Source organism: Talpa europaea (genome assembly GCF_964194135.1).
Source record: "Talpa europaea genome assembly, chromosome: 4".
NCBI classification, from domain to species: domain Eukaryota; kingdom Metazoa; phylum Chordata; class Mammalia; order Eulipotyphla; family Talpidae; genus Talpa; species Talpa europaea.
Genome location: NC_140070.1, coordinates 25395964 through 25410848, shown reverse-complemented (window position 1 = coordinate 25410848; position 14885 = coordinate 25395964). Strand labels below are relative to the sequence as shown.

The window sequence follows — 14885 nt, the reverse complement described above, 5'->3', positions numbered from 1 at the left end:
ATATCAATATAATACAGCATTATAAGCTGCAGTCACTGTGCTTTGCATTACATGTCCAGAACTTAATCATCCCTCATGATTGAATCTTTGATTAATATTCTCCCCCTCCTTTGTAATGGCAACCATCATTCTACTCTCTTCCTTTATGGTATTGATGATTTTCTATTTCACATATGGGTGAGATCATGTGGCATTTGTCTTTCTGTGTCTGAATTATTTCACTTTGCGTAAGTTCCTCTAGGTTTATATATTGTCACAAATGGCAGAAACAATTTTATCAGGCATATTTGTGTAATTTATGGTCATCTTCTATAAAAGCACCTAAACTATGGGGTTTGGAAATGAGGTAATAGAAGAAATGTCCTGCCCTGAGACTAGATCCTTTCTATATCTCTACTTCTCTTCCCGTTCTTTTAATTCCTCATTCTCACTGGGAGAACTTTTCATAGTTTGGTGGAAAGAAATTAGAACAGGCACCCAGGAGACCTGCATTCTACACCCTGCAAGCTTGTTTGTTGAACAGTCTTAGGCGGCTCAATCATTATTGCTTCCCAGTCTCAGCTTCCTGATCTGTACGAAGGGGAGGAGATGCATACCTTTCCTTTCTGATTATGTCCAATGGAAGGTTGGTTGTAATGATTAATGTGAAACCCTTTGACAGAAAAATTGGGAAGCATGGCAATGTGAGGAGTTAAAATATTTAAAGCTACTAATCAAATTCATTTGGATTGGTGGAACCAACCCAATCCATTTGAATAGTGATAGTGGATATCATTTGCTTGGGGGTAAGTGTTCTTTCCTCCTTGGGTTATATTGACATTCCACCAGCTAGTGGGGCAAGACAGAAGTCAATGTTCTGTGACATCAGCCACTGGAAGATGATTACCCTATACCCAGTTTAATTTTCTAAATTAGTTTGAAGCTACATGTGGGCATAAACTGAAATAAATTAAAAGAAATTATGATACATCAAGGGGCATAAATTATAAAGGAAGATGTTAATGACTTTAAATTTTAGGTGGTGCAATATATCAAATACCATAAATTTCATGTCAACTGCAACCAAACAAGTATTTACAACAAACAAAAAAGAAAAAATAGTGAATTTCCTTAATAGGAAAAGTGCTCTTACAGACTATTCAAGAAAAAATACTCAAAAGAAAAATGGACAAAACATTTTTTTAAATAAAGCACCATTATTTTAATCCTTGTTAGTTATCCTCCCACAATCTGGCATTTGTCCCCTCAGGTATGGTCACCATAGTTCTGTCACCGCATAAGCACAGATAGTCCTTCACCATAGTCCACTGTGCTCTGTCCCACCCCCTTTTCCTTCCTTCTCCCATCCTGAATGGTTCATATCTAGGGGCAGCTTTCAAGGGTAGGTTGTAGTTTACCTAATCCTTTGTTTGGTTTCTCTATATTCCACCTAAAGTGAAATAAACCATCAGGACTTTATCTTTCTCCCTCTGGCTTGTTTCACTTAACATAAACCCTTCCAGTTCCATCCATGTTGCTATAAGTGGTATGAGTCTATCTTTTTTGATCACTATGTAGTATTCCACTGTGTATATATACCACATTTTCTTGATCATCTCATCCATTCTGGGGCATTTTAGGTTGTTCCCATATTGTGGCTATTATAAATAGTGCTGCTATAAAAATGGGTATGCAGCTTTCCTCTTGAATTAGTTTTTTCTGTTCTTTGAGCAGATTCCTAGAAGTGGAATTGCTGGATCATATGGCAAATCCATTTTTTAGTGTTTTGAGGCACCTCCACAGTCTATAGGGCCTGGACCAGTCTACATTCCCACCAATAGTATAAGAGGTTCTTTTCTCCACACCTTTGCCAGCACTTGTTTCTGTGGGGTTTTTTTTGGGGGGGATATGGGACAGATGTGCAGTGGTATCATCATTTCCCTGATGATAAGTGATGATGACCATTTTTTCATATGCCTATTGGCTAATGTCTTATTGGAGTAGTGACTATTAACTCTTCTGCCCATTTTTTGATTAGGTTGTTTTCTTTTTGTTGAGTTGTATGACCTGTTTGTAGACTTTTGATATTACTCCCTTCTCCAGTGTATGGTGTGCAAATTTTTTCCTCCCATTCTGTATTACATCTCTTCATTTTGGTTACTGTCTCTTTCACTGTATAGTATGCTAAAGCTTTTTAGTGTGATGTAGTCCCAGTTGTTTTATTTATTTTTTAAATATTTATTTATGTATACAAGAGCTGGGGTACAGGCCAGAGATGCGGGGGTGAGAGGATTCACCAGAGACAGAGTGGGGAACAGAATAGGCAGACTGACTGAAATACACTGCTGAGGGGAGCAGCGGGCGAGACGAGAGGTCTGCTGCGCCATATGGGTTGCTCCCTGGCTGGCTGGGGATCGAAGTCATGCTGCAGAGACTGTGGATTGCTTCATAGTGCAGTGCTTAACCCATTGTGCCATCAGGGAGGCCCCCAGTTCTAGTTGTTTTATATCCTTGTTTGTTTTCCTTGCTGCTGGAGATGAATCTGCAAAGACGTTTCTGAGTTTGTGTAACAGAGTGTTTTGGCTATGTTTTCTTCCATGTATTATATGGTTTCAGGTCTTACATCCAAGTCTTTTATCCATTTTGAGTTGATTTTCATGTATGAGATACTGATTTCATTTTATTCTTTTGCATGTGGCAGTCATTTTATTCTTTTGCATGTGCAATTCCCAACACCAATTGTTGAAGAACATGCACCTTCTTCCAGTGCATATTCGTTGCTTCTTTGTTATAGATGAATTGCTGGATAAAACATTTGAAATATATAAAATGTCACCTAAAAAGTCAACAAAACCTATTAAAAATGTTCAGCTTTCATTAGTAATTAAAAAATATGAGCTAGAACCAAAAGGCCATGTTAATAAAAGTTCACAAAACATATACCAAGCATAGGGTTCATTTTTTAAATAGTTTTGGTGGTGTAATGGAAAGGTAAAGTGTTTTTCTAAGATAATTTTGTTATTAAATTTCCTATAATTGATAAACTTTGATGTATCCATTTTACTTTTAGTAACTTATTCCAAAGGAAATAATTGTGCATAGGAAGAAAAGTTATAAAGCTGTGCATTTTGTTAGTCTCTAAAATAGAGAAAAATTGCCCATGATCTCAAATAGTGTCATTAATAGTGTCATTAATCAAGAGTTTTATGGGCTTTTGAATTTTAAAATGGGATTTTCATAATGGAACAAATTTGAGGCAATGTGATGATCCATATGGCAGTAATTCATTCATTTCTGATGGCATAAGATGGGTGTAAACACTAGAGGATTTGGCTTTTAGAGATTTACTCAGTTGTGAAATGAAATATCACTGTTGGTCACATATGCGTTAAGGATTATGTGAAATCAAACATTGGCCACAGGTCAACTTTTTATTTTGCTGAAGCTCTCTAAAAGTGGAATTTACGCCTTTGACAGGTCCAATTGCTGTTTGATTAGGACTTTCATCCTTAAAATATGAATGTGCTCAGGGAAATTCTCACTGTCTTTTATATCCATGAAGAAATGTTAGTTAGGCAAGAAGTAGCTGGCTGAAGTTTCTCTTTTGTCACTCTCTTAAATCCACAGATAAAGATCAGACATCCCCCAGTCCGTGGTTCCAAAGTACTAGGGTGGTCTCCCAGTGTTAATGTGGCTTTGGGGCAAGCAGAGGCTCATGGATGGTGGCTTTGGTAGTTAAAAGAAGATGATGTTGGCATCGTAGAAGTGAGAAACTGTAAACTCTTTCTTAATTGTGGATAGTCTAAGTCCCTGTGATGAGAAAAGCAGGCATTAAGGGGTAGCTTCTGGTGTCCAGTCTGATTTATATTTTGGCACCTGGCTTTTTAGTGTAAGTTGCATGTACGTTCTGATATTTGTGATGTGAATTTTACATGTCAGTTTGACTAAGCACATGGTACCCAGCAAATCAAAACCACAGTGAGATATCAACTTACCCCCATGAGAATGGCTGTTATCAAAAAACTAGAAACAAGTGTTGTGACAATGTGGAGAAAAAGGAACCCTTATTCACAGTTGGTGGTAATACAGAGTGAATGTAGTTTCAACCCTATGAAGAACAGTTTGGAGATTTCTCAAAATATTAAAAACAAATCTACCATATGATCCAGCAAGCCAATGACTAGGTGTCTACAAACGAATGCAAAAACAGTATATCAGAGGAACTTATGCACTCCTATGCTGGCCGCAGCACTATTTACAACAGCCAAGTTATTCAGACAACGTAAGTGCCTGGGGACAGATGAGTGGATTAAGAAGATGTAGAATATGTACACAATGGAATCTTAGTTATTGCAAAAGGTGAACTCTTGTCATTTGAGGCAAGAATAGAATTGGAGGGGATTATGCTAAGCAAAATACCAAATGATTTCACTTACATGGGATCAGAAAGAAACAAAATAGACAATACTAGCTAAACCAAAACAAACCCTGGAACTATGACTACAGAATTGAGGCTACTAGAAAAGGGGGATTATGGGTGTTTTGGTGATGGGTATGGTGTGGTAGCAAATGTCTGAAGAGGTATGAGCCCATAGTTTAATCATAAACTATGTTGTAAATCAATGTTAGATATTAGTTAAAAAGTGTTTTCATTAAAAAAAAAGTACTAAAGTTGACCGAGGGTTTTTGCTTCATTTTTATGCCCTGTGTTTGCCAAAAACCAAGCCATAACTCTTGGTATTTCTATCCATGTCTTGGTACTGGGTCCAAATGTGTAGAGTTTTGCTTCAGAAGTAAAATTTATTTATTTATTTTATAGAGGCATGTTTTATTTATTTATTTGTTTGTTTGTTTTGTTTATACATGCACTGGGTACAGTCAGAAGCACGGGAGGGTGAGAGAATTATCAGAGCCAGAGCGGGGAGCAGAGCAGGCAGAAGGACCGAAGTACACTGCTGAGGGGAGCAGCGGGCAGCAGGAGAGGTCTGTGCGCCATGTGGGACCCTCCTCTGGTGGCCAGGGGGCAGCTGGGGATCGAACGGGCGCCGCAGAGGCCGCGGGCAGCTTTGCAACCCAGCGCTCAACCACTGCGCCACCGGGGAGGCCCCAGAAGTAAAATTTTTATTTCATCCCCCCAACTCCCTTGACAATCTTTCCTAGCAATTTTTTAAAAAGATTTGTTTATTTATGCATACAAGAACTGGGGTACAGGCCAGAGGTGTGGGGGGTAAGGAGATTCACCAGAGACAGAGTGGGGAGCGGAACAGGCAGATTGAAATACACTGCTGAGGGGAGCAGCGGGCGAGTCAGGAGAGGTCTGCTGCACCATGTGGGTAGCTCCCTGGCCTGGGATGGAACTTGTGCTGCAGTGGTTGTGGATAGCTTAGTAGGCTGCATCTTAACCCCTTGTGCCACCAGGGAGGCCCTTCTTAGCAATATTCTACCACCTCTCTTTTCCCTTTTGTTTCTTATGGATTGAGAGAGAAAAAAACAGGAATACGGAAACAATTTTACAGCTTGAAATACTTTTGTTAAGAGTAAAGAGTAAAGGCTACCTCCCCCATAAGTAGATTTTCCCTGTAGATTTTCCACCCCTTTCTAGAAGGTCCTCTTCTTCTTGTTGTAGCTTTGTTTATCTGACACAGATTTATACCATATCACTTTGTGATGGTTCTAACAGCTGCCCCTTTGCTTCTTTTTTTTTTTCCTGCTGAAATGTTTCCTTGATTCTTCCAATGCAATTACAAGGTGTCTGTTGTGGTTTTTCTCCTTGTTATCTACTTTCCTTAATCCAGAGAGGTATTGGCAAGAGTCCTGGTCATTCTAATCATATCTGTTATGAGAAATAATGATAAACTCGTCTCTCTCTCAATAGCATTTCCTCTATTACGAAAACATTCTTTTAAGAGTCTTTACAGGATTTCTGTTTCATTTTTCTTAATTACAATTACAGCCTTTGAGAGGCGTTTTTAAAGATTTTTATTATTTATTTATACAAGCAATGGGGTACAGGCCAGAGGTGCGGGACGGTGAGAGAACTCACCAGAGACAGAGCAGGGAGGAGAAGAGGCAAAAGGACTGAAGTACACTGCCGAGGGGAGCAGCCGGTGAGACAGGAGAGGTCTGCCTTGCCATGTAGGAATCTCCCTGGCCGGCCGGGAATCGAACCCACGCTGCTGAGGCTGTGGACAGCCTCACAGCGCTGCGCTCAACCCGCTGTGCCACCGGGGAGGCCCCTTTGAGAGGATTTTCAGAGTATTTACATCTTGTAATATTTTTGCTGCCTTGAATATAGTTCCCAAATGACATATTCTTTGAAATAGTCCCATATTAAAAAGCTTTGAAATTTGTGGTTTAATTTTAGAATGAGTTAGATGTAGCCTTTTGGGAGAGATAACTAGTTATTTTGGTAGATACCTTTCAATTAAAAACTGAGTGACCATTCATTTAGAGAGTTCCACTAGTCCTTCCTGGAATTACCCAAAATACACTATAGATACCCCTCTCCACCATGTAAAACTACAAGGAGAACAGAGGAGGAGACAGGAAGAACAGAACCTTGAAACTTGTCTGACCTAAAGAAGTCCTTTAAAACTCAAGCCCACAGAGCCAGGGACCACAAAGCCACCTCATTTGCCCAGGAGAACCCTTGAAAGACTCAAGAATTATGTCACATGATCATTTTAAAAATAGGTGAGGCAGAGGATTGAAAACACAAGCATCAGTTGGAAGTTAGAGTAGTGTCGTTTGGCTCCTCATCCTCTCCCATTACCAGCAGGGCAGCCAGCAGCCTGCATCCAGCAGGGCAATTATCCCTCCTCCATCCTGATGTAAAACTGAACTTAGGAGCTGGAGAAGGATGAACCACAATATTCTAGCTAAGGCACAGCAGGCACACCTAGTGTGGACGCTGTACAGAAAACGTGTACCATGGTTGGTGGTTGTAGCGATGACTGTACTAACCCCCAATCCCTGTATGACTGCCTCTCCTCTTGTCAAGAAGTGGGGTCTGTTTTATTTCCCTTGAATCTTGAATGTCTTTGTGACTTGGTATGTCTTGTAAATCATGGCAGAAATGATGTCGAGACTTCAGGGAGCCTTGATAATTCCACTCTTCCCTACGGGAGTTGTGGGGTTATCTTGAAGGCTGGTTTCTTTAATGATGAGAAAAAAACAAAGACCCAGACAAGTCAACACCAACCACAGACATGTGAGTGAGGTTGTCTTGGACCATTGGGCTATAATAAGGTGACCAGATGTCCAGTCAACAAATAACTCCTGTGTGAGAACAGTGAAACAACTATCTAATAGAACCCCATTTCACTTGCCATTCTACCTAACTGTGATAAAAAATAGTGGTGGTTTAAATATAAAGTTTAAGGAATGCCTTGCTCTAATGCATTAGGGTATGAGAACCATAACTCTTTTCTAATACTCAGCTCCCAAGTTTATCCCTTCCAGGTAGGAAATTGGAAAAATTTTCTTTCTGTATTGCAAACTATAGTGGGTTGAATATTAACCCCAAAAGAGAAGTCCAAGTCCTAACTCCCAGTACCTGTGGGTATGATCTTATTTGGTGATAGGGTCTTTGCAGATGTAATTAAGAATGTTGAGATTAGATAATTCTAAATTTAGGGTGGAATCCAAACACAATGAAAAGAAGATAGACACAGAGAGAGAAGGTTCTGTAGAGACAGGCTGTGATTATGGAACCCTAAGCAGGGGAGTGGCAAAGTTTGCTAGCAGCTGCCAGAAGCAAGGAGAGAGGAATGGAACAGATTCTCTCAGTCTTCTAAGGCAACCAACCCTGGGACACCGTGATTTTAGACTTCTGGCCTCCAGAACTCTGATAGAATAAACTTCTGTTGTTTTAATGGACCATGTTTGTGGTAATTTCTTGCAGTAGCCCTAGGAAACTAACATACCAATCAAAAAGGGAAAAGACCCTAAACATGTTTATGTTAGAAATTTGGTAAAATAGTTCAGCCAGAGAATTCTACAGTGACCCCCTCCAGTAAGTAACCCGTGTTTATGAATACTACACTTTCAACCAATTTATTATTGACTTGGCTTTAAATATGTTCTAAATATTTAAAGAATTTAAAGAATGAGTTTTATAAAATTTTTTAAGTGATTTGTTTTACTGAGGTCACATTGTTTTACAGCACTGTGTGTGATTCACTGTGTGTGATTCAGAGGAACACACTCCTTACGTGTGTGTCACCACCCACTCCCACCACTGAGGCCCCCATTGTCCTCCGCCTTAGTCCAGGCTTCCCACATATTTGAGAAAATTCTGTATTATAAAAAGCAGAAACCTAGGCCAACCAGTAGAATAAAAAAGCCTTTAGGAAATTGAGGTAATGCAGAGAAAAACCTGGGGCCTCCCCTGGTGGTGCAGGTGGTTGAGCACTGCTCTGTGAAGCTGTCAGCAGCCTGCAGCAATGGTTCAATCCTGGCCAGCTGGTGAGGGTCCCACATGGTGGTCACGCCCGCTGCTCCCCTCAGCAGTATATTTCGTCAGTCTGCCTGTTCTGTTCCCTGCTCTGTCTCTGGTGAATCCTCTCACCCTCCCACGCCTCTGGCCTGTACCTTGGTTCTTGTATAAAATAAATAAATAAATCTTAAAAAAATTAAAAACCTGCCTTTTATATGAGGGTGATTAAAGAATGCAGCCGTGTAGCAAGAGAAAAGAGAGTTCAGAGGAAAAAAAGAGGAGAGAACTAAACTCAGTAGATGGCCAAGAAAATAAAGTGGAGAAAATTGCCAGCAAGTAGAGCAAACAACAAAGAAGTAGAAACTAGAAAGAAAAGAGTAGGAAGTTAGTAGATTGATCCAGAAGGTCCACTGTCTGAAAAATAGGAGTTATAGGAAAAGCTAAGGAGACATGAAGGGAGGAAATAATTACTATAACACAACTAGCACCAAAGATAGGAATGTCTGGATTGGCAGGGCCTGCTTTGTGCCAAGGACAGTGAATGTAAAAAGATCCAGCAGAGACAAGTCACAGTAGGATGTTGCAATGCCAAGAAGAAAGTGAAACTGTAAAAACTTGCAGAAAGAAAAAAATCCAGTCAAAGTAATGAATAATAAGTCCCATGAATAGAATTGGAATCAAAATAGTATCAAACATGTCATCAGCAATGCTGGAAGCCAGAAATCACAGGAACAATTTCTGACCTAAAATCTCCTGCCTAACCAAATATGTGTGGAATGAAAAAAAAAAAAATCAAACCACAAGAATATGTACAAAAACTCATGCAAGAAACAATTTACTTCTCAAGTGCTCTGACAAGAGACAAATAGGGTCAGGAAAAGTTGAATGAAGTTCTCTAACTCAACCAGTCTGGAAGGAGAATGACCTTTTTTGGGAAAATAGAATTCATGGATTATCTCTTCTCTTTGATTTTTGTGGAAGATGAAACTGAGAGACCATCAAAGTGATAGGGAAGAGTTTGTGATGGGAACATTTGAAATTAAACAGATAAATGGGAATTGCAACAATGAACAAATCAGGAAAATGCTCCAAGAAAAAATTGCAATTATTTATGCAAAAACTCATTGTTCAATATTTGCAAAGTCAGAATAATTTATTTATTTTAAGATTTATTTATTTATTTATACAAGCACTGGGTACAGTCAGAAGCGCAGGAGAGTGAGAGACTCCACCAGAGCCAGAGTGGGGAACAGAAGAGGCAGACTGACGAAGTACACTGCTGAGGGGAGCAGTGGGCACTACAGGAGAGGTCTACGCACCATGTGGGACCCTCGCCAGTGGCCGGGAATCAAACTGGTGCTGCAGAGGCTGCGGGCAGCTTTGCAGCCCAGCACTCAACCGCTGCGCCACCAGGGAGGCCCGTCAGAATAATTTAAACACTGAATAGTAATTTAATAAAAACAGCCATAACTAAACTGAGAGGATGGGTAGGGAGAGGAAGTTAGTTTTGTAGGCTGAAATGAGCTAAATCTTTAATTCAATAAAAATTAATGTTTAAAGTATATAAAAAGAAGTAATATTAACATAAGTAGGAATATTGAGTCATTAAAAAAAATCCAGAAGTGTTGTTATTTCCTTTGAAAAGTGATTCTGGGTAGAGAAAGGGGGAATTCTGCTTTAGTCATCAGCATTATAGTATTGACTTAATTATGGGTACATTACATTCATAAAAATAAATTGAAAGCAATGGTAATATTAAAATTTTCTGAAAATTACATTGTTTTGTGTGCTTTGGGAATCCTAGCTATAAGAAATAATATTTGTTTCCTGCCTTTTTTCCAAATATACACTCTTTAAGTTTTGCTGGAAAAGTAAAAAGTCTGGGAATAAAACTTAGTGTCACCATCTGAGTATTTTACAGATCCATGTCTAATTACAGATCCATGATTTCATCCATCTGAAGTAGATTGGCCTTGACAATGAGGACCAGTTGGTCTTTTCTCTTTGGGATGAGGTTACAGCACTCTAGCAAACAATAGCCCAATATGGAATTATTGAAGATGTCAAATTATATTAATTGATTTGAAAGTTGCAAAAATCTCAAAAAATAAGCACTGATGATTAAGAGGTTTTAACTATATTGAGGAAGCATTTCATTTAGAAGGTAAACATTTCAGTTTTTCAGCAGACTTAAAGAAAAACAACCAAACAAGAGATATAATGTAGAAGAAAAAGCTTTGAACTTGAAGTCGGAAGGAAGAAATTTGAGTCTTGGATTTGGGACTCTGGTTGAAATAGTCTTTAACCTTTCTTAGTATTAGTTTTGATATTTTTAAAACAGACAGAAAACACTAAATTAGCAAGAGTGTCATGAGGACTATTGAAAATTACATGTGCAAAAGCTCATTATAATTGCAGTGGTGACCATTATATATATGTTAAGAATCATTAAAATAGAGTGTTCCGAAGCTCTTTTAGTACTAGTTTCCTGATGTGGAAAGAACAATCGTCAGCATGGGAGATAGCAAGTGGCTCAGATAATGATAGTAAATAACTTTCAAGTGAGGTCCGTAAGAATGAGGGGTAGAGTAGGGGAATATGTTTTTTTATTTTACTTAGTGTCAAACAGGAAGCAAAATGGGAGAAAAAGGACAATAAATAGTACTAACCTATAGTTAACCTTCATTCATACAATAAAACCTCTAATTCATATGGTAAAACACTGTCATTTTTAAGTGAACTAGAAAACTTGTGTTAAATGTAGAATTTGCTGTGGGGAGGTTAATTACATGAGGCAAGGGCATGAAGAAGGATGAACGACTGACTCTTTACATTTCAATTCTCATTATTATGAGGTTTCACTGCATTACCCTGAATCAATCCTTAATACTTGAATTTTCACAGAAAGTGGATTATTTCTCATTAATTCTTAATGCTTCCAGTTTTTGTGGTTAGAGTTTTTTTTAAATAATCCCATTCTCATGGGTTTGAGATGATATCTGCTTGTGGTTTTGACTTGCATATCCCACATTAAAAGTGATAAGGAACAGTTTTTCATCTATTGGCATTTTGGTTATCAGATTTGGAGAATAGTTATTCAGGTCTGTTGCCATTTAGTAATTGGGTTTTTCTATTATTGTTAAATTGAGTAAGTTTTTTTTACATATCTTGACTATTCTCCTTTGTGAGTGTGTAACATATGAATATTTTCTCTCAGTGGGATGTCTTTTTAATCTATTTACATTTTGCTGTGGTAAAAGCATTTTAAATTGAGCTAATTCCAATTGTTTATTTTATTTTATATCGCTTACAGGGGTTATGTCTCTAAAAAACTCTTTATTACTACTGATATTATGAAATGTATTACCAATGTTTTCTTCTATGTATTTTATTGTTGTGAGTCTTTTATATAAGTCTTCAATCTATTTTGATTTTATCTTTGTGTATGAAGTTGGTGTTCCAATTTCGTTCTTTTACATGTATCTGCCCAGTTTACCCAGCACCATTTGTTAAAGAGAATCTCTTTTCTCGATGTATGGTCCAGGCTTCTTTGTCAAAAATTAGGTATTGGCACATGCATGAATTCATTCCTGGGCTTTTAATTCTCTTCATTGATACATATGAGTATTTTTCTTCCAATGCCACATTTTAATTACTCTTACTTTATAGTAAGCATGCCTTTTTGGTGTAAAGGAACACAGCTCATGAAATTACAGATGTTCTCTTCATGTTCTGTTTTGTTTAGATGAATAACGTGACCACAGACTATTGTCTTGACATTATAAGGAAATTTGAAGTTTCAGAAGAAAATAAGGCGAAAAATGTTCTTGGCATAGAAGGTAAAATAAAGAATATTCTTAGTTATCATTATCACTTCCTGATTCAGTCCACTGAGTTAAAGTCTAGCAAAATTTTTAGGAAAACAAATCAGGAGATAACTAATTATTGATGATTCAATTAAAATCCAAAGACAGGCAAACATATTTTTCTACAAAGAAGATGTCATGACATTGCTATTTCTCTTGTTTTTGCAATGATATTATATGTTTTCTTTTAGCAAGTTAATTTGATGCCACTAGTTGTGATACATGGCAAGAAATATTTAGCCTTTTTTCAAATGGCTATGTTTTGGAAATAGGTTAAACTGTTAATTTTATATAAGAGAATTTGGTGGTAACATTAATAACTCATAAAATTAGTAATGTATGAAACTAGCAAGCATATATGTTTCTTAAAAAAGTTGGCAATGAACTTATTTTACCTCCGAGGCAGTATTAGAGAGCTTTGTTGGAAGCACAAATTTTGCTAATGTAACTATCTCATCTTAGAGTTGCCCACAATTATATACTTAGAATCTAACTTCTAGGATCTTATACATAAATAATATAAACATAGCTGCATGTAAGTATAAGTATTTAAATATGTGGGGAAATAAACTGTAGGTTCCTACCCAAGAGGAGGATCTCCCAGGCAGAACAGATTATCTTTAGGAAAGACCACCAGGTAACTTCTGGCTGTCCTTAGGACCATCCAAAGACATAGCTCGTCTTTTACTTTTCATTTCAGATGGTTGGCCCTTTATTTCCTCTACTTCCAGACCAAGTGTAGACAAGGGGGCTTTGATAACATGGGTTTGCTTCCTGGGATGGAAGGTATTTAAAAAAAGAGGAATAATTTAACAATTATATCATTAAAAAATCATGTTAAAACAACTTGAGGAGATAAACTCATTTGAACCTTTACTAAGAAATGAATCTTTTTTTTTATTAGGATCCTAAAGATGAAATTAAACATGAAATGTAAATTTTTACCATAAACAATTGAAAAACTGTAGAACTAGCAGAGTGTTCAACATTAATCTTTAAGCATAATTTCACATGTGTGAAATGTACCAGTCATAGTACCTCCCAAACCAATAGTCACTTTTCAAAATTAGGCCAGGTCTAACTTTTGACCTGATGTCCCAACTATGGCACTGACAATACTACATTTCAAACTGCCCGAATAACCTATGAAATTGCTAATTGATCATTGTACCACGTAGTAGAAATATGTCTGTAGCCCTGAATCAGACACCTAGTGGGTCACATTGCATGATCAGTTTGAGTAATGTAGTTACTGACCTGCTTTGTAGTAAGCCCCTTCCACTCAGTGAAAATTCTTCAGCCTTATTTCTGCAGGTTGTGTTTAAGCTGTTACTCCCTCAAAGTCATACTTCAGTTTTTGACATCATTTGATCTGAAGCAAATCTCTCATTGCCCCTGTTTTTCCTAGGAAAGCTGTCCTGAGGGTAAATAAGATAATCACTAAGAACACACTCCAATTTTTTTGTCCCTGGAATAGTCACTTGAGTATATACACTTTCAAGGCTCAGGTATTTCACTCTTTCTTCCAAAGGCTTCACGAACTTCATGCGCAGTCCAGCATGTGACATATTTAACCCACTGCACCATGAAGTGTACCAGGACATGGACCAGCCCCTGTGCAACTACTACATTGCGTCCTCCCACAACACGTACCTGACTGGGGACCAGCTCCTTTCTCAGTCCAAAGTGGACATGTATGCACGGGTGCTGCAAGAGGGCTGTCGCTGTGTGGAAGGTATGTGCTGGAGCTCCCAGGTGTGCTGTGAACATGTCTTCAGCCAGTCACTCAGTCAGGTCTACTCAGTCCGTCTCCTCACTCCTCAGTCAAGATGGAAACACACCTTCAGTTGCTAAAAACTGGGATGATAAAGATATTTTTGATTAAAGAAAAAAATAGTTCAGGATAACTTTTGTTTTCAAGAAAGTTCATGTTCCATCCACTAGTCAACATTTATTAAATTTCTAGTGAGTTCCTGGGGGTAAGGATGGAGATGTAAGACTTGGCTTTTATCTTAAGGAACTCATAGTCTAGTAGGAGGGGTGGACATTAAAAGTAATAGTATGGTGTAAGAATTTCACAGCCGAATCTTATATATGGTAGAGAAGTGGTGGTATGGAGAGTAAGGTGTGAGGTCAAATGCGATGAGAAATCGGTACACAGGGAAAACAGACTTGTGTCAGTCACAAAGGGTTTTGAGTGCTGTAGGGATGAATTTCAGTTTTAGTGTTTGGTGATGAGGGTCCACTGAAGTATTTTAAAACATGTAACGACAGGATCTGATTTGCAATTTAGAAAGATTGCTTAAACAGCAGTGTAGGAAGATAATTTTTTTTTTAGAATATGTGTTTGTAGAGGGAGTGGAGGTGATGTCAGAGCAAGGAGAATGGTGGGAAGACTGTTGAAATGATTCATAAAAAGGACTGAGAGAGAGGGTTATGTAGATTTCAAAGAAATAAACTTAACAGAACCTAGTGAAATAAGTAAAGGATGTGCAAAATGGAGGCGACAGCTGGAGCAAAGGGACAGTGCTCCCACATGCTATAAGGAATCGGAGAGGAAGAGCATTGAGCTCAGTTTTGCTTCTGTTTGAGTTTATAGTGAC

The 14885-nt window shown here is 38.1% G+C and overlaps 1 protein-coding gene across 5 annotated transcripts in view; it reads left to right on the top strand.

The window, feature by feature from the left end:
- PLCH1 (phospholipase C eta 1) overlaps nt 1–14885 on the top strand; it is a gene marked incomplete at both ends in the record, with an annotated part of 163199 nt that overhangs the window by 101191 nt on the left and 47123 nt on the right. For all 5 annotated transcript variants that reach the window (XM_084231687.1, XM_084231686.1, XM_084231684.1 and 2 more), the window contains 2 exons: nt 12162–12255; nt 13814–14017. In XM_084231687.1, coding sequence (XP_084087813.1) covers nt 12162–12255; nt 13814–14017 — 298 coding nt within the window. The remainder of the gene's footprint in view (nt 1–12161; nt 12256–13813; nt 14018–14885) is intronic.